Source organism: Macaca nemestrina, chromosome 17, assembly GCF_043159975.1.
Source record: "Macaca nemestrina isolate mMacNem1 chromosome 17, mMacNem.hap1, whole genome shotgun sequence".
Lineage (NCBI taxonomy): Eukaryota > Metazoa > Chordata > Mammalia > Primates > Cercopithecidae > Macaca > Macaca nemestrina.
In genome coordinates, this window is record NC_092141.1 from 90,275,135 (window position 1) to 90,297,353 (window position 22,219).

The 22,219-nt window shown below is 55.6% G+C and overlaps 1 protein-coding gene and 1 long non-coding RNA gene across 4 annotated transcripts in view; one reads left to right on the forward strand and one right to left on the reverse strand.

The window, feature by feature from the left end:
- Positions 1-9,870, reverse strand: part of LOC105469292 (solute carrier family 38 member 10) — a 52,926-nt gene extending 43,056 nt beyond the window's left edge. The window contains exons 1-2 of one of the 3 annotated variants that reach the window (XM_011720180.3): positions 9,385-9,870; positions 3,513-3,630 (exon numbers count right to left, since the gene is read on the reverse strand). In XM_011720180.3, the coding sequence (XP_011718482.2) occupies positions 3,513-3,630; positions 9,385-9,483 (217 nt within the window). In that variant the 5' untranslated portion in view covers positions 9,484-9,870. The remainder of the gene's footprint in view (positions 1-3,512; positions 3,631-9,384) is intronic. The other 2 variants (XM_011720181.3, XM_011720182.3) reach the window with 2 other exon arrangements.
- An 8-nt stretch (positions 9,871-9,878) lies between these two features.
- LOC139359263 (uncharacterized) lies at positions 9,879-14,045 on the forward strand. Its single transcript, XR_011615226.1, has 2 exons — positions 9,879-10,791; positions 13,935-14,045. It is a non-coding gene; the product is annotated as an uncharacterized lncRNA (long non-coding RNA).
- Positions 14,046-22,219: the final 8,174 nt, after the last annotated feature.

The following is a 22,219-nucleotide window of genomic DNA, read 5'->3' on the forward strand; positions in this document are numbered from 1 at the left end:
CTCAGCATTCCCAGTGTCAATCCCTCGGCAACTTCTCCCCAGCTTCAAACACCAGCCCCAGTCGGAACCCACTCCTTCGCATCCTGCCTGGACTGGCACAGGGAAAGAGAGGAAGAGGCTGAAGCACCCAGCAAGGACCCGGGGACCCGGCCCTCCCCTGAGTGTGGACTCCCAGTGCTGGCCCAGCCCCCGCCAGGGTGGAGGTGTTTGTGAGCGGCGAGCTCTGAGGCCGCGGCCGCCATGCAGGGTGCACCCTGCCCTGGGTCCAGTCAGATGTCCCCCAGCGCCGGCACAGGAGCCACAGAAGCCCGGACCACCCAATGACGGAACACAGGCAGCACCCCTGATACCGCTGCTCACAACCGAGAACTCAGAGGCCGTGTGGGGGCCAAACGGTTGCTGCTGCTGGGGGAGGCGGTTTCTAGCCCAGACTACGCATGCCGGGGTTCAGGCACAATTCTCAACAGGACAGGGTCTGGGGCTCAGAACAGCATCACGAGAAGCCGCGACAGCTGAAGGAGGTTGAATGACTGGTGCATCTGTGTGTCTTCTGAAGAGGGATTTAGAAAAGTCCATGTCCAGGCAAGACACTCAGGGTAAAGGAAGCAGCAAGTGAGCTGATGAAAACGACAAAAACCACCCACAACCAGCAACAGCAAATAGGACAGAGAAATACACAAATACCAACAAGAAACGACACCTCTCCAGGCTGGCACCTGGCACTGGAGGAGAGCAGGGAGGGTTAAGTGACCAGCGGCCACCTCCCTGGGCTACCAACCCAAGGAACCATCACGCCCCAAACCCGTGCCTCGGCGGGGACAGATGCCGTTTGGAGGAAACCACCCAGCCATCCCAAGGAAAATAAGTCTCTGTGTGCAAGGACGGGACCCAGCCCGGCGCCTCCTGAAGACTGCAGCGTGGAGCTGCTGTCCACTCTGCACGACGGCCTCGCTGAGCTCAGCTCCGGCAGATTCTCATCTTACCCTCCCCAGGGATGCCCCTCCCAGCGCGTGTCTCTCCACTTCTAAGACGAGCCAGGGCAGACTGTGGCTGACGCAGGGCGGCTGGGCCCAGGGGCCTCTGTCCGGAGCTCACGCAGTGGGACCTTCATGTTTAGTGTCAAAGGCATAACCTGAGACACGCTTGGTGTTTTGAATCTTGTTTGTTTCTGGCAGGCAGACGTGGCCTGCGGTCACCCCAGCCAGTTAAAGGCTGGAAGCTCAGGTAGGAGCTCCAGGCAGCATAGAAGAGCACCCGCCTGGCAATTTTCTTCCAGTCTTTCACATGTAGCCAAACTGGTTTGACTGTTCGGGGACTTTCTTTTTTTTTTTTTTTTTTTTTGAGACGGAGTCTGGCTCTGCCGCCCAGGCTGGAGTGCAGTGGCACGATCTTAGCTCACTGCAAGCTCCGCCTCCCGGGTTCACGCCATTCTCCTGCCTCAGCCTCCCGAGTAGCTGGGACTACAGGCGCCCGCCACTACGCCCAGCTAATTTTTTTGTATTTTTAGTAGAGACGGGGTTTCACTGTGTTAGCCAGGATGGTCTCGATCTCCTGACCTCGTGATCCACCCTCCTCGGCCTCCCAAAGTGCTGGGATTACAGGCGTGAGCCACCGCGCCCGGCAGGGGGACTTTCTATGAATAAGACAGCCAGCTATCAGAAATGGGGGCCTCCCCAGCCGTGGGTCACCGGTCTTCTTCCAGGACACAGCCAAGTACTTGAGTTGGGGCCTCTGCTACAGAAACTCTGTACAGAGATCTCAGTGCGGAGAAAAGGGTCACCCTGTAGGCCATAGCTCTGCAGACCCAGGAAGGGGCCTGCCAGGTACTGTGCCTCCTGGCTTCCAGTAGGCATGTTTCAGCCCAAGTTGAATTAGGCCATCTCACTGTGGATCAGATTTAACGGTGAACTTCACTTCCTCAAATAACAAGAAGAAAAGGCTCTGACAGCGCCATTCTCATCAGGAAGGGAAGAGAAGGAACGCATCCCCTCTGGTTCTGAGGGCGGAAATGAACGCAGGACTCTCTCTCTGTGGCAACACGAAGGGGAATGGGGAGAAGTGGAGGCTGGGAGGCCAGGACCCCCGTGTGGACCCTGCAGGTGTTTTGTTTGGCCCCCTGGACCCCTAAATACCATTTCCTCTCCCTCTGCCTCCTCGCTCTGCCGTGGGAGCTGTGAGCCCAGAGGCAGGATGGCCTTCTGCAGGGAGGACCCGACACCCCAGCCACACGCTGGCTGGAGGCCCAGAGCCTTCATCACAAGGCCGGGCATTTTTACTGGAACCCACAGGGCCAACTCGAGAATACGGACGCTGGAATTTCAACACCCGTGCTGGATGCCCCCAGAATGGAATGTGGAGCCGAGAGGTGCCGAGCCTGGGGCAGGCAGGGAGACAGTGTGGGTCACACGGCCCGCGGGCAGACGGGAAGGTGAGGGATGGCACCCTCGACGACAATGTAGAACGTATTCCACACGGAAATGAGGCAGGAAGCGCAGCCTTCTCTCCTGGCTGAAACAGCATGAAAGCAAGAAAGAACTGAAGAAAACAAAACTGCAACCAACAGCATCAGGTGAAGGACAAAGCCGCTGGGAGAGGAGCCGCCGAACCCCAGCAACAGCCTGGGCCCGAGGAGCTTCCTCCACGGAATTCCGAGTTGGGGAGCACAGCAAGGTTCTCTGCAGGCAGCTCCGCGGGAAGGCGTCTGGTGTCCGGGAGAGACAGTGAGCAGGCCTGTACCAGCACTGTAAGGACGGCTGTCTCGGCCTGAGTTTAGAAGCAGAAGCTGCGTGGGAGTGGGCGGGAGCACAGGATGACAGGGAGGCCTGGTGCCTCATACCCTTCTGCGTCATTCCAATTTTGAAGCATGTGCTTGTAACAGGTTTTTCTAGTTTTTTCAGACAGTCTCACTCTGTCACCAAGGCTCAAGTGCAGTGGCATAATCTCAGCTCACTGCAGCCTCCACCTCCCGGGTTCAAGAGATTCTCCAGCCTCAGCCTCCCGAGTAGCTGGAATTACAGGTGCCTGCCACCATGTCTGGCTAATTTTTTGTATTTTTGGTAGACATGGGGTCTCACCATGTTGTCCAGGCTGGTCTCAAACTCCTGACCTCAAATAATCCGCCTGCCTCGGCCTGCCAAAGTTGCAGGCGTGAGCCACTGCGCCTGGCAGATTTTTTGTTTTAACTGCATTTTTTTTTTATTTAATTTTTAATTCTTTCACCCAGGCTGGAGTACAGTGGCGTGGTCACAGCTCACTGACACCTCAGACTCCCAGGCTCAGGTGATCCTCGCACCTCAGCCTCCCAAATAGTAGCTGGGACGACAGGCACATGCAACTACACCCGGCTCATTTTTTTGTAGCATTACATTTTAAAATAAAGGAAAAAACCCTGCTGTCCAAGGAACTGCGGAAGAATAACGTAGAGAAAATAAATGGAATAAGAAAATAAACAAATAAATGGAATAAGGCCCCCGCCCTAGGTCCAGAGCCACCTTGTGGAGAGGGTGCCTCACCCAGGCCGGCGTAGGTCCTCCGCTTGCTCAGGCTGGCCGACTTCACCAAGAACATGCACGACTGGTGCGTCATCCAGGAGCAGAAGACCAAGAGCAGCGCCCCCAGGACGATGCCACACTGCAGGGTGGAGACAGGAACACATGTTCACAGCAGCAGGCGCTCCTCAGAGGCCCTCACCCCACACACCCAGCTCATGAGCACCCTCTGCACCCACAGGCCCCGCTCCATCCCAGTCTCCTGCCGAACGCAACACTTCCTAGCACCGAAAGGCCCATTTCCTCGGTGTGGCGGCCGCGTGCCTCGTCCAGGGACAAAGCTGCATGCGCAGAGCATAGGGGCACCATCTCCTTCCCAGTCCCCACCTCAAGTCTTCATGGACGGCTGGGTGCTGCCAACTAATACCCCCTTGTTCTCTGCACATGCCCTATGCGCACCATCTTTAGCCACTTGAGTCCACAGCTACGAGTAATGAACATGTTCTAGAAGGAAGAGATTAACAGTGCCATTTTCCCCATTCTCATAAGTTAAACAGACACTTACTGTATGACCTGGGGATTAACTGCCCCCCCTAGGTATTCACTTACCCAAGAGGAATGAAAATGTGTTCATGAAAAACCTGTATGCCAATGTTTACAGCAGGTTTATCCACAACCCAAAAATGGAAAAACAGCCCAAATGTCCTTCAACAAGCGAATGGATACAAACTGTGGTCCATTCGAACAAGGGAATATGTGTCAGCAGGAAAAAGGGATGACTACAGACACCCACCGTGACGCGGACGGGACTTGAACGCACCATGCTGAGCAGAGGCAGCTGGACTCTGAATGCTACAAATAGTGTCATTCTGTTTACAGGACGTTCAGAAAAGGTAAACTTTTAGGCCATGGAATAGGTCAGTGTTGCCAGGGGCTGGGGGTACGGAGATTGGCTGGTGACAAAGGGGTACGTGGGGACCCTCTGGGAGATGGAGCTGTGTTCTATGTTTGACTGTGGTGGTTACACAGCAAGCCCGTAACCTGCACCCTGAAGAGAGTCAATCGGCCGGGCGCGGTGGCTCACACCTGTAATCCCAGCACTTTGGGAGGCTGAGGCGGGCAGATCACGAGGTCAGGAGATAGAGACCAGCCTGGCCAACATGGTGAAATCCCATCATTACTAAAAATACAAAAATTAGCTGGGCGCGGTGGCTCACGCCTGTAATCCCAGCACTTTGGGAGGCCAAGGCGGGCGGATCATGAGGTCAGGAGCTCAAGACCATCCTGGCTAACACGGTGAAACCCCGTCTCTACTAAAAAATACAAAAAATGAGCTGGGCGTGGTGGCGGGCGCCTGTAGTCCCAGCTACTCAGGAGGCTGAGTCAGGAGATGGGTGTGAACCCAGGAGGTAGAGTTTGCAGTGAGCCAAGATCGCAGCCTGGGTGACAGAGCGAGACTCTGTCTCAAAAAAAAAAAAAGAGAGAGTGAATCTTGCTGCATGTCCACTACCTCCATCGAGGTGACACTTAAAACACAAGGACCGGCCAGGAGCAGTGGCTCATGCCTGTAATCCCAGCACTTTGGGAGGCTGAGGCAGGCGGATCATGAGGTCAGGAGATCAAGACCATCCTGGCTCACACGGTGAAACCCCGTCTCTACTAAAAATACAAAAAATTAGCCAGGCGTGGTGGCGGGCGCCTGTAGTCCCAGATACTCGGGAGGCAGAGCTTGCAGTGAGCCAAGGTCATGCCACTACACTCCAGCCTGGGCGACAGAGCTAGACTCCATTTCAAAAAATAAAAATAAAAAAACACAAGGACCACCGCCCTAGCGCAAGACGTCAGTCATGTGAACCTAGCAGGACGGTGACGGGGGCAGGGGTGCTGCAGTTTCCACTCTGTTGTTCTGTAGACTTAAAACTGCTCAAACGCGGCCGGGCGCGGTGGCTCAAGCCTGTAATCCCAGCACTTTGGGAGGCCGAGACGGGCGGATCACGAGGTCAGGAGATCGAGACCATCCTGGCTAACACGGTGAAACCCCGTCTCTACTAAAAATACAAGAAAATTAGCCGGGCGAGGTGGCTGGCGCCTGTAGTCCCAGCTACTCGGGAGGCTGAGGCAGGAGAATGGCGGGAACGTGGAGGGGCGGAGCTTGCAGTGAGCCGAGATCGGGCCACTGCACTCCAGCTTGGGCGACAGAGAGAGACTCCATCTCAAAAAAAAAAAAAAAAAAAAAAAAACTGCTCAAACGCGTAAGTCTGGCCAGGCGCACTGGCTCACGCCTGTAATCCCAGCACTTCGGGAGGCCAAGGCAGGTGGATCTTTTGAGGTCAGGAGTTTGAGACCAGCCTGGCCAACATGGTGAGACTCCCACCTCTACCGAAAACACACACAAAAAATTAGCCGGGCATGGGGTGGGCACCTGTAATCCCAGTTACCCGGGAGGCTGAGGCAGGAGAATCGCCTGAACCCAGGAGGTGGAGGCTGCAGTGAGCCAAGATTGAACCACTGCACTCCAGCCTGGGTGACAGAGTTAAGACTCCATCTCGGGGGGGAAAAAAAAAAAAGGTAAGTCTATTAACACCAAAAACTCATGAGGTATCAGCAAGCACTCATCAGAATGGCTCCAGTGGAAAAGACATGATACCCAATGCTACTGGGGACGCAGGCCAGCATGTGCGCCACTGACTGCATCCACATGGCAGTTCCAGAGCGGAGCACACACACCCTGGGGCCCGGTCACTCCACACAGGCACGCACCCAGCAGAAACGCACCCCTTGCCAATGCCTGGCCAACTCCTCAGGCCATCACAAGAGCTCCCAATAGGAGACACCATAAATGCCTCGCAGGGATGAACTACACACAGGCACACACAGCGGTGCAGCAAATACCAGAGTGCAAGCCAGACACTAGCACTAGACACCTGCACGGCAGGATCCGCCTGCCTCAGTTCAAACCAGGCAGCACCACCGTGGCACACTAGGGGTCAGCAGTGTTCCCTGGGGTAGGCCGGCCACAGCCACGGAGTGTGCTCCTTAATTTGGGAGCTAGTCACACGGGTTTGTTCATTATATGAACATACATCAACAGCACATCTGAAGAAATGTGTACACATTTTTGTATGTCAAACTTCAATAAAATGTTTATTTTATATATATACACACACACACACTTTTTTTTTTTTTTTTTTTGAGACGGAGTCTCGCTCTGCCGCCCAGGCTGGAGTACAGTGGCGCAATCTTGGCTCACTGCAACCTCCACTCCCTGGGTTCACGCGATTCTCTTGCCTCGGACTCCCGAGTAGCTGGGATTACAGGCGCCTGACATCGTGCCCAGCTAATTTTTGTATTTTTAGTAGAGATGGGGTTTTACCATCTTGGCCAGGCTGGTCTTGAACTCCTGACCTTTTGATCCACCCACCTCAGCCTCCCAAAGTGCTGGGATTACAGGCGTGAGCCAACGTGCCCGGCCGTGTGTGTGTGTGTTTATATACATATATATATTTTTATATATATATATGTACCAAAACTACTAAAACAAGCAAAAAAACCAACACTAAACCAAAGTTTTTCAATGACAAGGCTGCCAAACACTAATCACACATCCCCAAATCACCTGCTGGCCTCTCCCTGTGCCCCGGTCCAAGGAGGCTGCCGTGGAGGAGATGCTGCGGCCAGCTCAGAGCAACTGGGCCTCCCTCTCGGCAGCCCTCAGGACTCGGCGGGACCTCTCTCGTCCTTCACTTCCTGACAGGTCTGTGCAGATGCCTGACTAATCAGCACATGCTCTGGCAGGGGCCTAGTGTCCACCACATGGCAGGCGGTCCACGGCTGGAGACAGCTGGATCTTCTAGGCCCTAAGATATATTTTCACAGGTGTCTAAACCAGAGCCCCTTCCACGGTGGCACTTCACTGAGAGGCGTCAAAGATGACAGCATTTGGGACCGGGCGCGGTGGTTCACGCCTGTAATCCTAGCACTTTGGGAGGCCAAGGTGGGTGGATCACCTGAGATCAGGAGTTCGAGACCAGCCCAACCAACATGGTGAAACCCTGTCTCTACTAAAAAAAAAAAAAAAAAAAAAAAATTAGCTGGCGTGGTGGCACATGCCTGTAATCCCAGCTACTTGGGAGGCTGAGGCAGGAGAATCACTTGAACCCAGGAGGTGGAGGTTGCAGTGAGCCGAGATTGCGTCAATGCACTCCAGCCTGGGTGACAGAGCAAGACTCCATCTTGAAAAAACAAAAAAACAAAGATGACAGCCTTTGACTTGCAGGAGGAGGACCAGTCACCACTCCACATCCCAGAATGCAGTTCTACTGCCAGGCAAGTCACAGTGGACACTGGGACATGTAGTCGTTCCAGAAACACCCAGATGTGGCTGGCAGAAAGCTGGCATTCTCCATGTCCAGACCAGATGCTGCCCCGGGGGCTCTGGAGGCATGCAGCCCTGTCTTCCCCCGACAGGCTCACCAACCATATCAGGCAAACAACTCAGACACAAGAGCCTGGAGAGCTCTACAGAAGGGTTTGAAAATTCCTTGATCAAAAAAAAAAAAGTTGTTTTTTTTTTTTTTAGAGATGGGGTCCTGCTGTGTTGCCCAGGCTGGAGTGCAGCGGTGCAATCATAGCTCACTATAACCTCAAACTCCTGGGCTCAAGTGATCCTCCTGCCTCAGCCTCCTGAGCAGCTGGGACTACAGGTATGTACTGCCGTGTCCAGCTAACTTTTAAATGTTTGTATAGAGACAGGGTCTTACTTATGTTGCCCAGGCTGAAAACATTTTTTGGATATTTTTATCCCAAAGATAATGAATATGAAAAACACAGTGTTTGCTCATCTAAAATTAAACTACTGGTGCCATTTTGTTTCAAAATATACATCTTGTTTTCATTTTTCTACCTACTTGGTAACGTTTCAGTCAGCGTTTCTTTTCCAAAGCACTAAATGCCTGTTTACTGTGGATTAAACAGATGACACTTAGAAATGGCCATTTTCTTTGATACGTTATTCAATGCTGGAATGACGCTAAACTTTTTGTATATGAGATCTTTTTCAACTGTGGTAACATTTGCACACATTAGGTCAAACGTGCAGGGGTTTTTTTTGTTTTTGAGACGGAGTCTCACTCTGTCACCCAGGCTGGAGTGCAATGGAGTGATCTCGGCTCACTGCAACCTTCAGTTCATTGTAACCTCCGCCTCCCGGTTTCAAGCGATTCTCCTGTCTCAGCTTCCAGAGCAGCTGGGATTACAGGCATGTGCCACCACCCCTGGCTAATTTTTGTATTTTTAGTAGAGACGGGGTTTCACAATGTTGGTCAGGCTGGTCTTGAACTCCTGACCTCAGGTGATCCACCCGCCTCAGCCTCCCAAAGTGCTGGGATTACAGGTGTGCCGGCCAAATGTGCAGTTGTTGTGAAACGCAGATCTTAGGTGTACAACCTGGTGGATGTTTTTAATCACCTTGCAACCAAGGCCCCTATCTAGCGTGGAAGCCTGGGAGGGGTGAGTTGTGTGCTTCTGAAAACAGGTGCAGTTGGGTCAGAGTTTTTTAAAACAGGATAAAATGTAAAAACATAAGAGTCCTGCAGTTCCCTTCTGATTCTGGAGGATCATTTTGCTTTGTTACACTTTGCTTCGGTATCGAGTTTTTGACTGTGGCGAACTCTCTGGCCTGGGCTGACACGGGCGGCCAGGGCCAACGCCGTGCGCTTCTCATCCACGCATTCTTTGCGGGAACTGCGCCGGGACTCCGAGGGTCGCCCCGCCCGCGGCCGCCTGCACCCGCCCAGCGAAGCCCTGCCCCGGCGGGAACTTAAACCAGGACGACCCGGCCAGACGGCCCCTCTGCGGGGGAGGCGAGGGCGGTGACCTCCGGGCCCACCGGACTCACCTGTTTGAAGCAGAAGGGCATGGTGAGGACACTGACCCCTACGATGCTGTTCACGATGTTCGTGATCAGCCCCCAGTTGGAGGCGGCGGCCGCGGTCATAGTGAGAGGTCTAGGGACCCGGGGCGAGAGGCCTCGGGGGTCGCCGGGCTGCGGCCGGTTTTAGAAGCCCAGCTCGAGGCCACGGTCACAGGTTCCAACGTCCGGGACACCGGTGGGCGGGGATGGGCAGGCGCACGGGAGCCTGAGCAACCGCGGGCGCGGGCCCCGGAGGCTGCCTGGAGGAGGCAGCCTCGAAGGCCGGCTGCGGGGAGGAGGTCAACCTCCAGACCCCGCCAAGCCCCGCGGCCGCCTCAGGGCCATGCGTCCCTCGCTCGGTCTCACGGGCCGCGTGTGAATCTCCGAGCCCGGACTCGGAGGAGCCGCGGAGCCAGCTAGGGCCACATCAGCTCAACTCAGCCGCCGCCGCGGCACTCACACTTCCGCCTTCCGCGGGCTCCGTTGCCCGGAAGTGACGACCGGGGGTGGGGCTTGGTGGGACGCGAGCCAATGAGAGGCGGGCCCGGAAGGGCGGGCGGAAACTGGGCTGGCGGGGATCAGAGGACCGCGCAGCTGTCGGGTTCGCGGAGCTGGTCCCGCCGACCGGTGGCCAGGGTCCCAGTTCAACGACCTGGAGAAAAAGGGACTCGCCCCGCGAGGCCTCGGTTTGGATGGGCAGTCGCGGGCTGGAGAGAAGGGGAGGCGCTGTGCCCTCCGGGAAGGAGCAGGTTTAAGGGTTCCTTTTAGACCTTTATCCCCAGAAACGATTTTGGGGCGAGTGCTTGGCGCCAGGGCACGAGGGCGGGGGCCCTGACTGCCTGAGCCGAAAATTAGCCTGTTCTGAGAAATTAGCATCTGTGAGGTAGGAATGAAACGCTAGGCACAGAGAGGCTCGGTCACTCCGCTAAGGTCACACAGCTCTAAGGGGAGGCGGTGCGCTTCAGAGCTGCGCCCAGAGCAGTGGCAGTGGAGAACTTCACCTTATCATACGAAAAGAGCAAGGGACATTTCGGTAGGGGACAGAAGAGATGGAGGCTTACGTCACCAGGGAAACCCGGGAGGACTTCCAGAAGGAGGTGGCTTCTAGGCTGGAGCTTGAAGGACAAATGAGAATTCCTCGGGTAGGAAATGGAGACTGGGGAGAGGAGAGAACAGAGAAGGGTACTGGTAGATCTGTGAATTCCTGGCACCTAGCTGCTCACTCAGAGTCTGCTGACTGAGCGCGTCGAGCGGAGGGCTGGGAAGGAGCAAGTGATTCCAGGCTGCTGGGGGAGGACGGCAGAGGAAAGGAGGTCGTGTCTGCAGCACCTGCAGGACCAGGGGTCTTAGAACAGAGGCCAGTTCCTCAGGCACTGACAGTGCAGCCATCAGGTAAGGCTGTGCCCCATCCTCAGAACAGGAGGAAATGCCTGGGTAAAGACTAAATACACAGGCAAAATCACAAATGCCTGCAGTCTTTTTTTTTTTTTTTCTTTTTCTTTTTTTTTTTTTTGAGTGAGAGTCTTGCTCTGTTGCCCAGGCTGGAATGCAGTGGTGCAATCTCGGCTCACTGCAACCTCCACCTCCCAGGTTCAAACTGTTCTCATGCCTCAGCCTCCCAAGTAGCTGGAATTACAGGCGCCCACTACCATGCCCGGCTAATTTTGTATTTTTAGTAGAGACGGGGTTTTACCGTGGTGGCCAGGCTGGTCTTGAACTCGCGACCTCAGATGATCCGCCTACCTCGGCCTCCCAAAGTGCTGGGATTACAGGCGTGAGCCACCACGCCCAGCCCATTTACTTTTATATAAATGAAATAGGCTGGGCGCGGTGGCTCACGCCTGTAATCCCAGCACTTTGGGAGGCCGAGACGGGTGGATCACGAGGTCAGGAGTTCGAGACCATCCTGGCTAACACGGTGAAACCCCGTCTCTACTAAAAAATACAAAAAACTAGCCGGGCGAGGTGGCGAGCGCCTGTAGTCCCGGCTACTGGGGAGGCTGAGGCAGGAGAATGGCGTAAAAACCCGGGAGGCGGAGCTTGCAGTGAGCTGAGATCCGGCCACTGCACTCCACCCTGGGCGACACAGCGAGACTCCGTCTCAAAAAATAAATAAATAAATGAAATGGCACACACATTCCATAACCTTTTTATTATGTAATTTTCATAAAATGTGCATGCAAGGTAGGCTGGCAAACTGAAATGTATGTTTTCACAAATAACAAATACCATGGACCCGCTATTCAGCTTTAAGAACAAAATATTACCAGAGACTTAGATCCTCACTTTCAGTTCCTCCCCAGTTCCACCTTCTTCCCCTCTTCACTGCTATCATCACGATCCAGATTTTATCAATTCATTACTTTAAAGGTGTACCATATATGGATCTATCCCTAAACAATTATAGGGAGGACTATTTGTCTCTCTCTCTTTTTTTTTTTTTTTTTTTTTGAGACAGGGTCTCACTCTGTCGCCCAGTCTGGAGTGGAGTGCAGTGGCGCAATCTCTGCTTGCTTCAGCCTCTGCCTCCTGGGCTAAAGTGATCCTCCCACTTCAGGCCCTCAGTAGCTGAAACTACAGGTGTGTGCCACCATGCCCAGCTAATTTTTACGTTTTTTGTAGAGATGGGATGTTGTCATTTTGCCCAGGCTGGTCTCAAACTCCTGGGCTCAAGCAATCTGCTCACCTCGGCCTCCCAAAGTGCTAGGATTACAGGCGTGAGCCACTGCGCCCAGCTATTTGTCTCAATATTCGTTTATTCCATTTTCCAAATTAATAGGGGTTGACCTGCATGTATGACTGCCTAGGATCAAGAATACACTTCCAGCCGGGCGTGGTGGCTCACACCTGTAATCTCAGCACTTTGAGAGGCCGAGGCGGGCAGATCACGAGGTTAGGAATTTGAGGCCAGCCTGGCCAACATGGTGAAACCTCATCTCTACTAAAGATACAAAAAATTAGCTGGGTGTGGTGGCATGCACCTGTAATCCCAAGTACTCGGGAGGCTGAGCCAGGAGAATCACTTGAACCTGGGAGGCGAAGGTTACAATGAGCCAAGATCGTGCCATTGCACTCCAGCCTGGGCAACAGGGCAAGACTTTATCTCAAAAAACAGAAAAAAAAGACCCTTGCCAGTGTCCCTTGCAGGTAGGGCTGGCTATGTGACCAAGGTCTGAACAATAAGCAGCAGAAATGACAGGAGAAACTTCTAGGTCATTTCTTAGGAGGGGGTCTGCCGCTTCTTCATCATGCTGTTTGGAACCTAGACATGATGGTCGGAAGCCATCTCGGACAGTGCAGACGGGTGATACCATGGCAGAGTGGAGCACCAAGCTAGAAGGATCCTGGATCCCTGGACAACTCGTGGAGCCGAACCGCCATGCCCATCCATGACTACCTCCTCCCAACTGCTCCAGGAGGGAGTGACAAACCAGCTCCTTGGGCTCACCATGATTTTGGACTCTGTTTCGTGAACCCAAAGCTGTAGCCTGACTAGTTCAGTAGTGTATACAGTAGTGTATTGGGATGGGGCACCTTTGCATTTTGGTCTGTTGTAAGAATTGAATTACATCTATGTGCTCTTCTGCAACTTTCTTTTTCATTCAGCTTTGTTACACTTAAATTTCTTTTTTTGTCTTTTTTTTTTCCTTTTTGTGGAGAACAGGGTCTCGCTGTATTGCCCAGGCAGGTCTCCAACTCCTGGGCTCAAGCGGTCCTCCCACCTCTGCCTCCCTGAGAGCTGGGATTACAGGCATGAGCCACTGCGCCCAGCCAATTCAACTTTGTTTACAAGAATTGCCATCACGTTGCATGTGCTCTGAGTCTCATTCTTGCTGCTCTGTGGAACTCCGTTACTTAACTAGCCCAGATCCACATCCATTCTCCTGCTGAGGGCACCTGAGTTGTGTCCAGTCACTTGCCTTAGAGACAGCGATGCGGTGAACAGACTTGTCTCCTGAATGTGTGTTTGTTCAAGTCTCTCTAGGGTAAATACCTACAAGTGGAATTGCAGAGTCAAGCGTATGCGTACCTAAATTACTTCACTAGATCTTGCCAAATTGCTCTTCAAAGTAGCTATAAGAGCTCTTCCTGGTTTACAGCAAAGGTTGGCAAACTTTCTATTAAGAGTCAGATAGTAAATATTTTTTGCTTTGCGGGCCAAATGGTGTCTCGCAAATATTCAGTTGTGTCATTAGTCTCTCGCAAAGCCAAATGGTCTCACAAATATCCAGTTCTGCCATTGCAGATCAGAAGCAGCCAGAGACAATGTGTAAACAAGTGGGCGTTTCTGTGTTCCAATAAAACTTTATTTACAAAAACAGCAGCTGGCCCAGTGCAGCCTCAGGGCTTCGCTTGCGGGCCTCTACTCCGACATTTGGTTATTGTCAGTTTGGCCAGTCCAGTGAATGAAATGGAATCTCTTTGTGGCTCTAATTTGTTCTTGTTACAAATTAGGTGAATTATTTATTCATATTTTTATTGTCGATTTCTCTTCCGTGAAATGCTTACTCATTTTTGCTCATTTTCCTATTTAGCTGTTTGTTCTGAGGATTTCAGAGCTCGATAACCAACCCTGTGTCCTTCGATGTGGGTTTGATGTCTGCTCATTGCAGTAGTTTTTCATTAAACAAATTACCACAAACTAAGCAGCTCCAACAACACAAATTCGTTACGCCTGGGCTCTGGAGGTCAGAAGTCCAGCACAGGTGGAGGTGTCGGCAGGCTGCCTGCCTTCTGGAAGCTCCGGGAGAGCGCCTGCTTCCTGCTCTTTGGTCGTTGGCCGAGTCCGGCTCCTCAGGGTCGCACGACCAAGGTGCCTGTTTTCTTGTCGGCTGTCCCCTGAAGCCATCCCCAGCTTCTGAAGGCCTCCTGTTCCCTGGCTCACAGTCCCTTTCCCTTCCCCGTGGAGAGGAGCCAGTCCTCCTGTCCCATCTCCGGCCCAGCTGAGGATGGTTTTTCCAACGCCAAGGTTTCGTGTGATTAAATGGAGCCCATCTGGATAATCTGGGATCATCTCCCATCTCAAGGTCTAACCTTAATCACATCCACAAAGTCCCTTTTGCCAAGTGAGGTCACATATTCACGGGTTCCGGGATGGGGGGTGCACACCTTAGGGGGCCACAATGCTGCCGGCCACCCTCACGCTGAGATTCAGGCCATGTATCCCTGTCACAGAAGTGCCTTTTGGACACTGCGTCCCTCCTGTGGTGCACAGTGGCTGTGGGACCCAGGGCTCCTGAGCTTCCTGTCGCCTGCTGGGCTAGGCTTTTCCGCTGCAGCTTCCCCTTCGGTGGACCTGCTGAGTGCTTTGTGGGGATTGGGGCGTCTTCCACACTGAGTATCCTGGGCCTTAGTGAGCTTTCAGTCAGCCTCCAGCGATATGGGCTCAGGGTTCCTACCTTATTCTGTGGGTCGGGGCCCCCAACTCACTATTGAGATGCTCAGGTTGTCGCAGGCTCCACCTTGTGGGAGTCCCGTCGGCTGGCCCCTGGGTCCTTCCATGTGTCCCTGATGTGCCCCCAGCATTCTTGCTTCCTGGCTCCGAGGGATGTTCTTGTGCTTTTCCTGCCCAGGCTGGGCTCGACCTTTCCCCAGGAGCCCTGGTTTCTGGGAGAGGGAACCTCCTGAGGGGAAGGGGAGTTAGTGGCCGAGATTGGCATGCTGGGTGTGCTTGTGGCGCCTGGGTTCCCTCTGGACAGAGCAAGAAGAGATGGGGGAGCTGTGTATGATGTGTGGGGGGCGTGTTATATCTATGGTACGTGTGTATGGTGCATGTGTCTGTGCATGTGTGTGTGTATGGCATGTGTGGGATGTGTATATATAGTGTGTATCTATGTATAGTGTGTAGTGTGTATGGCCATGTATGATTGTGTGGTGCATGTGTGTGTGTGTCCATGGTGCCTGTGTGTGGTGCATGTGTGGGTGGATGGTGTGTTGCATGCGTGTGTGTGGTGTGTGGGTGGATGGTGTGTTGCATGCGTGTGTGTGGTGTGTGGGTGGATGGTGTGTTGCACATGTGTGTGGTGTGTGTGTGGGTGGATGGTGTGTTGCATATGTGTGTGGTGTGTGTGTGGGTGGGTGGTGTGTTGCACACGTGTGTGTAGTGTGTGTGGATGGTGTGTTGTATGCATGTGTGTATGGTGCGTGTGTGAGTGGATGATGTGTTGCACACGTGTGTCATGCATGTGCGTGGATGGTGTGTTGCATGCATGTGTGGGTGGTGTGTTGCATGTTTGTGTGTGGTGCATGTGTGGGTGGTGTGTTGCACGCATGTGTGTGGTGTGTGTGGGTGGATAGTGTGTTGCACACGTGTGTGTGAGTGGATGGTGTATTGCACATGTATGCCTGGTGCATGTGTAGGTGGATGGTGTGTTGCACGTGTGTGTGGTGCCTGTGTGGGTGGATGGTGTATTGCACATGTGTGCCTGGTGCATGTGTGGGTGATGTTGCACGCATGTGTGTGTGCACCACACATCCACCTCTAGCCCTCTAACTCCGCATCTGGCTACGTGCACTGAGGCTTCACACCAACACCTCCAAATACCTGTATAGATCCCAGCCCGGGGTTCCTCCTGGTGCTCCCCCTTCCTGGTTTGTAACTCCCTCACCCCCACCTCCCTCGGGCTCCTGCACCCCACCCTGGTCTGCCCCCAACCCTGCCCAGCCTAAATGCTTTGGGATGGAGTGTGAGCAGGAGGACAGGAGGAGAAAGGAAGCACCGTGGCCATCTTCCAAACAGCACCTTGCAGCCTTAATGCCCACACACAGTGTGATCACCAGAACTGATGGGATATCACTGTCCCACGGGAGCCGTGCGTGGCTTCCTGAGCACCAAGGCTGTGTCACCCAGGCATGCTATCGAACCTCTCTGAGCCTGGTCCAGGGCTCCCACCGCCAACGTTCAAGGGCAGCAGCTTTCCATTAGGTCACAGGGGATGACAGCCCTGGGCACCGTTTGGGAAGAGGGGTGGAGGGCTGGCTCGGACCTCTGCGGCCTCTGGGAACCTCAGTCTCTGAGAGCATGGGTCTGCTGCACCCGCTGCGCGTCTGTGGTGAGGCTCCTCCTCCCACATCAGGTACGCAGGCACCCTCTGCCCCACCGCAACTCCCACCAAAGAAATGGGGGGCCCCAGCTGCAGTGGAATCCCCTACAAGCCCTGGCCTGCTTCAGCAGAGAATGCCTGTGGGAGGTGGGTGGGCTCAGGAGCACCAGGGTGGGCAGAGCTTGGCCCACAGAGCCGCACGACCCAGGTGCCCTGGACAGCTGAAACCTGGTTTTTTTGTTTTGTTTTGTTTTGTTTTGTTTTTTTGAGACAGTCTCACTCCATCACTCAGGCTGGAGTGCAGTGGTGTGATCTTGGCTCGCTGCAACCTCTGCTTTCTGGGTTCAAGCGATTCTCCTGCCTCAGCCTCCCGAGTAGCTGGGATCACAGGCACCTGCCACCGCACCTGGCTAATTTTGTGGGGTTTTTAGTAGAGATGGGGTTTCACCATGTTGGCCAAGCTGATCTCGAACTCCTCACCTCAAGTGATCCACCCACCTTGGCCTCCCAAAGTGCTAGGATTACAGGCATGAGCCACCTTGCTGGCTTGAAGCCCGTTTAACCCTGGTGTCTGCCGTGCAGTTTCTGGGAGGTCCTGTGTAGGAGCCCCAGTGAGGACTGGCCCCTTCCTTCCTCAGCGCTGCTTACTGGGCAGTCCTACGCTCTCCCATCTGGTTCTCCAATTTCCAAGCTGGGGGCATAAGCAGAGGCCAGGATGGCCTCTCAGAATCCAAACTGGGGCCCAAGTGGGTTTGGGGTGCAGGGGGAGCCTCAGGTGTGGCCTGGGCTTTCACCACCCCAGCAGGCAGGAGTTAAAAGTTCACCCGGACTCAGGTGCCAACTTGTCTAGGAACTCTGGTTCCCATCTCCCTTTCTCAGTGGACTCCCCACCTTTAGAATCCCCCAGGGTGGTATCCCATGGAGGGAGGAGAGGGCCCCACTGTGGCCTCTTGTCCAGTCCCCCCTGCCTCCTGGGGGTCTCCTCCCCATTTCTATAACCCCAGAGCCATCAAACTGACAACAGGTCCAGCAGAGCGACTGGATTTTATGGATTTTATTTAAATCCACAGCCCTTCTTTTTTTTTTTTTTTTTTTTTTTTTTTTTGAGACGGAGTCTCGCTCTGTCGCCGGGGCTGGAGCGCAGTGGCCGGATCTCAGCTCACTGCAAGCTCCGCCTCCCGGGTTTACGCCATTCTCCTGCCTCAGCCTCCTGTGTAGCTGGGACTACAGGCGCCCGCCACCTCGCCCGGCTAGTTTTTTGTATTTTTTAGTAGAGACGGGGTTTCACCGTGTTCGCCAGGATGGTCTCGATCTCCTGACCTTGTGATCCGCCCGTCTCGGCCTCCCAAAGTGCTGGGATTACAGGCTTGAGCCACCGCGCCCGGCCCCACAGCCCTTCTTAACGCGGCAGCTGGGGTACGGCCTGCGGCCGGAGCGCCACCATGTCACCTGACACAGTGGAGGCCACCAGGGCCTGCCCACATCTGATGGCCACACTGGGGCCAGCTGGGCTCCCACGGAGGGCCGCGTTGGAGGGGCAGCCGAGGCTCCAGGAAGACGGACAGGCTTCACAGGGGGCTTCGGGCTGTGCCCCCACCCCGCCCCTGGCCTGGTGCTCTGGGCCGGGCAGGGGTGCGCTTCAGAGCCCATCCTTGGCCAGAGCTCCAGAAGCCGCTGCCCCAGGGCTTCCCTCCTCGATCAGGCCTGTGTGTGTGCCCTTGGTGACTCCCATGCCGGGCCAAGGCTTGGGTGGGGCTGAGGCCCGGGGTGTGCTGAGCAGGCTGGGCACCCAGGCACTGCATGTCATGTCTGAAGAGGGCCTGGAGGAACCATGGGGAGCCGGTGGATTCTGTGCGGGGCGGGAATGAGGGTGCCTTTGAGGCTTTCCGGGTGGGTTAGCCGTGGCCTCCAGAGGCCTCTCCCGCAGCAAAAAGACCCCTTGCTGGAAACACCACCAGCCGCAGCCCCAGCTCCACAGACTGACGGTCCAGTCCCCTGGTGCCCACCACCCGGGTCTGGGGACTATTGTGAGCCCGCCACCTTGGGGTCCTCCGTGTGGCAGCTCAGGACCCCGATGCTCTTTGTTCAGTGGTTCTGGGGTCTCCGAGGTGCTGGGAAGCATAGGTATGGGGGGACCTCAAGACAGGTGGGGCTTTCCCAAAGGAGCAGAGGAGGCACCTGCAGAGGGGCCCAGAGAGCACACCCAGGTGCAGCAGATGGCATAGAGGACGCCTGGGCAGAGGATGCCGAGGCAAAGGCCCCGGGGTGTGCAGGGTATTTGCAGGTTATCTCACCTCTCTCTGGAATCATAACGTTCTCCTCACTTCTGCCCTGGCCTCCCCATGGTCTGTTCCCACCCAGCAGCCGGAAAGTGAGACCATGTCAGCCTCTGCTCAAACCCACCCTCAACCCAGGTCCTCACAGTGACCCTGCAGGATGCACCCTGCCTCCCCTCGGGCCTCCCAGCACCCCCAGCTCACTGCCCGGCAGCCCCACTCCTGCTGGTGGGCCTACAAAAGTTCTGTAGCATTTGCTGAGGAACAATGAGATCTGGACCCCAGGGATGGAGGCTGTGGAGGGGCTGGGGGGCACCATGGAGGGGCTGGGGGGCACCGTGGGGAGGTGGGGGGTGCCGCCCTAGCCCAGCTGCCTGCCCACCACCCATTGAGCAAGCCTCTGGTATTTAAGCCACTGTTTGGTTTAGGGCCCAATGAAAGAAGCCAGCCAATAGCAATCTCTCAGTGTCACCCTCTCCATTTTATAGATGGGGAAACTGAGGCTCAGAGAGGCAACGCAGTGTGCTCAAGGCCACAAGACTTCTAGGTGTGGACCTGGGCTGCATGCAGGGTGAAGGTTATCGTGACCCCCAAACTCAGGGCACCCCAGGGATGCAGCTCTGACCCCTGCCCTGAGAATGGGACACCCCAGCTCTTTCTCTCTCTTTTTTTTTTTTTTTTGAGACGGAGTCTCGCTTTGCTGCCCAGACTGGAATGCGATGGCGAGACCTCAGCTCACTGCAACCTCTGCCTCCTGGGTTCAAGCGATTCTCCTGCTTCAGCCTCCTGAGCAGCTGGGATTACAGGCGCCCGCCACCACACCTGGCTAATTTTTGTATTTTTAGTAGAGACGGGGTTTCACCATGTTGACCAGGCTGGTCTCCAACTCCTGACCTCCAGTGATCTGCCTGCCTCAGCCTCCCAAAGTGCAGGATTAGAGGCATGAGCCACCGCGCCCGGCCAGACACCCCAACTCTTTCTGTTGCATCGAGTCCAGCACTGTGCCCTGAGGGACTGGCCCCGGGGACATTTTCAGCTACATTAGGGAAAAGAGGATGTAATGCTCACACTAACCACTCCACACCCGACTCCAGGCTGGCCTGGCGCAATGCCCTGGGGGTCTCCAAGAGGGGCAGGGCTGGTCCCCACCCACCACCTCCCCTCACCTGGTCTTGGCGTATGGAGCCCTTGGCCAGTTTCCAGGCAGTGGTGGGCAACACCGCAGACGTGTGTTCCCCAGGGCGGGGCCCCTGAGAGCTGGGGTGGTGCAGACCCCATCCCCGTCCCCACTCCGGGAGCAACGTCAGGGTGGGGCGGGGCTGGACGGACAATGTGACCTTTGCAATGTCCCCGGTCAAGAACTGCAGATGATAATCACGGCCGCCAGGAGGAACCTTCCTTTGAATCTTCCACTACCATGGTGTAACGAGTGAGGGTGTGGGAGCGTTCAACAAGATAAAAAGCCTGCTTTCGTCTACGTTTTTTCCCCTTTTCTAAAAATTCCAGACACAAGGGGAGAGCTGCCCAAACACAGAGGTGAAGAGGTGCCTGTTCAGACGCAGGGACACAGGCAGCTTGGGGAGTGACCACTAGGGCCCCACAGAACCTCACAGGTGGCCGCCCCTCCTGTTTGGAGCTGAAGGCAGACCATCTGGGAAGCCTGGGGGTAGGGAAGGGCCGGGGGGCAGCGCCCCCTCCTCCCTCCCCAGCCCCTCAAGGGGGAGCTGCCATTTCACAGCTGGTCCACCCAGCCCCAGGAAGGGGGAGGCTCCCCGGGACAGTAGCCCAAAGAGCAGGGGGTCTCCCCGAGAAGGTGCACCCCAGACAGGGCTTGTCCAGATACCACTAGGCTGGGGGCCCTGCTCCGGGGAGTTGGCGTGGCTGGAACCTCAGATGGTCCCATCCTGTGGGGGGTTTCCTGGGCCGCTTTGCTGCTCCCAACTGTGGAAGGTTCTCTTGCCTTCCCTTCCCTGCTGTTAGAAACACCCGAGCCCCTCCAGGCAGCCCCCAGGGCCCGAGTGATGAATCACTGACTTCTTGCCAGGCTGCAGGACAGGGTCGTGATGCAGAGTGGCAGGGGGATGTGGGCTGGGAGTCCCAGGGCACAGCCGGGCTGTCTCCAGGCTCCCCATCCAGCAGTTGCGCCCCCGACACACACCCGGCTCCCTGCATCCCGAGGCTGCCCGCAGCCGGCAGGGCAGGTCGGCGGCCCCGGGGAGGAATGCAGGAATGCGGCGTGCCCAGGCGAGGGGCCCTGCGCCCGCCCAAGAGGCTTTCCAGCTGCGCAGGGGCCGGGGCGGATGGAGCCGGGATAATTAAAGCTGGTGACAGCCGAGGAGGGATAGAGACAGGAACACAGGTGGGATCCCAGGCCCCTCCGCTTGCTCTCCGGGCAGAGGGCTGAAGCAGCCCCCAGGAGAGTGTCACCTTCATGGGGGCAGGAAGAGAAGGCTGCAGGGGCACTGGGCGTCAGTGGACAGCGAGGTCTAGGAGAGGCCAGCTCTCGGCCGCACAAGCCAGGCAGAGTCACCGTGAGCCGGGCCTGGCCGGGCCCTCCCAGTTCCCACTCAGACACCCAGACGCTGGTCGCATCTAGGCCATCACGTGGTCAGGAATGGCGTCTGCCTTTGACAGGTGAGGACCCAGCTTCTGTAGGATCTCTGCTCTAAAAGAAGAGGCAGGTGGTGCCGCCCCAGCGGGACGACAGCAGTTCCAGACCCCACAAGGCTCTAGGCTTCGGCTTCCTCATCTCTCCCGAGCCCGGGTTGACGTCCCTTCCCCACTTTCCACAGCCAGAGGGGACTGGACAAGTGTCTTCACTGGAGCCTCGTTTCCTCATCTGTCCCTCCCGTGGCCGTGGCAATAAATTAAATGAAAACCACAAAGGACCTGGCACACAGTAGGCGCTTAATCAATGCAGAACCCCTGCCCGCCCTTCCCCTGGAAGCAGCCACGCTTCCCTGCACCACCTCCTCTCCATGGTCATCAAACACTTGTGACAGGCCGGCCTCCCCCTGCTGAGACCCTGACAGGTCCAGGCCTCTGCTCCTCGTCCCGGTCTCTGCCACGCCTGGTGTCATGAGGGTGCAACAGGCCCTGGGGGGGCGGCAGGCATGTTCGGGACTGGCTTCCTGTGATGGCCGCCAGCGTTAGTAGTGTTGTTACTGCTGCCTGGACACACACGGACGCCTCACAGAGCGATGCAACATGTGGGTGAAGTTTCAGATAAAATCGGAGATTTAACAGAATTCCAGTGGGGTGCTGAGTCCAAACCCATGGCACATGCAGGGCCCATCATGGCTGGGGCTGATGACCAGGGTCAGGGAGATCCCAGGGCCCTCCAGCTCTCTCCCAGCCTCCTGATGTGGAGGAGAGGGAACTCGCGCTCACCCCCAGAGAGAAGGGAGTCCACACACTGCATCTGAGCTGGCGGTGGGCAGGGCACCCACCTTGGTGAGCAGCCTAGGGTGCGCCTGGGGTCAGGCCGAGGTCCCAGAGATA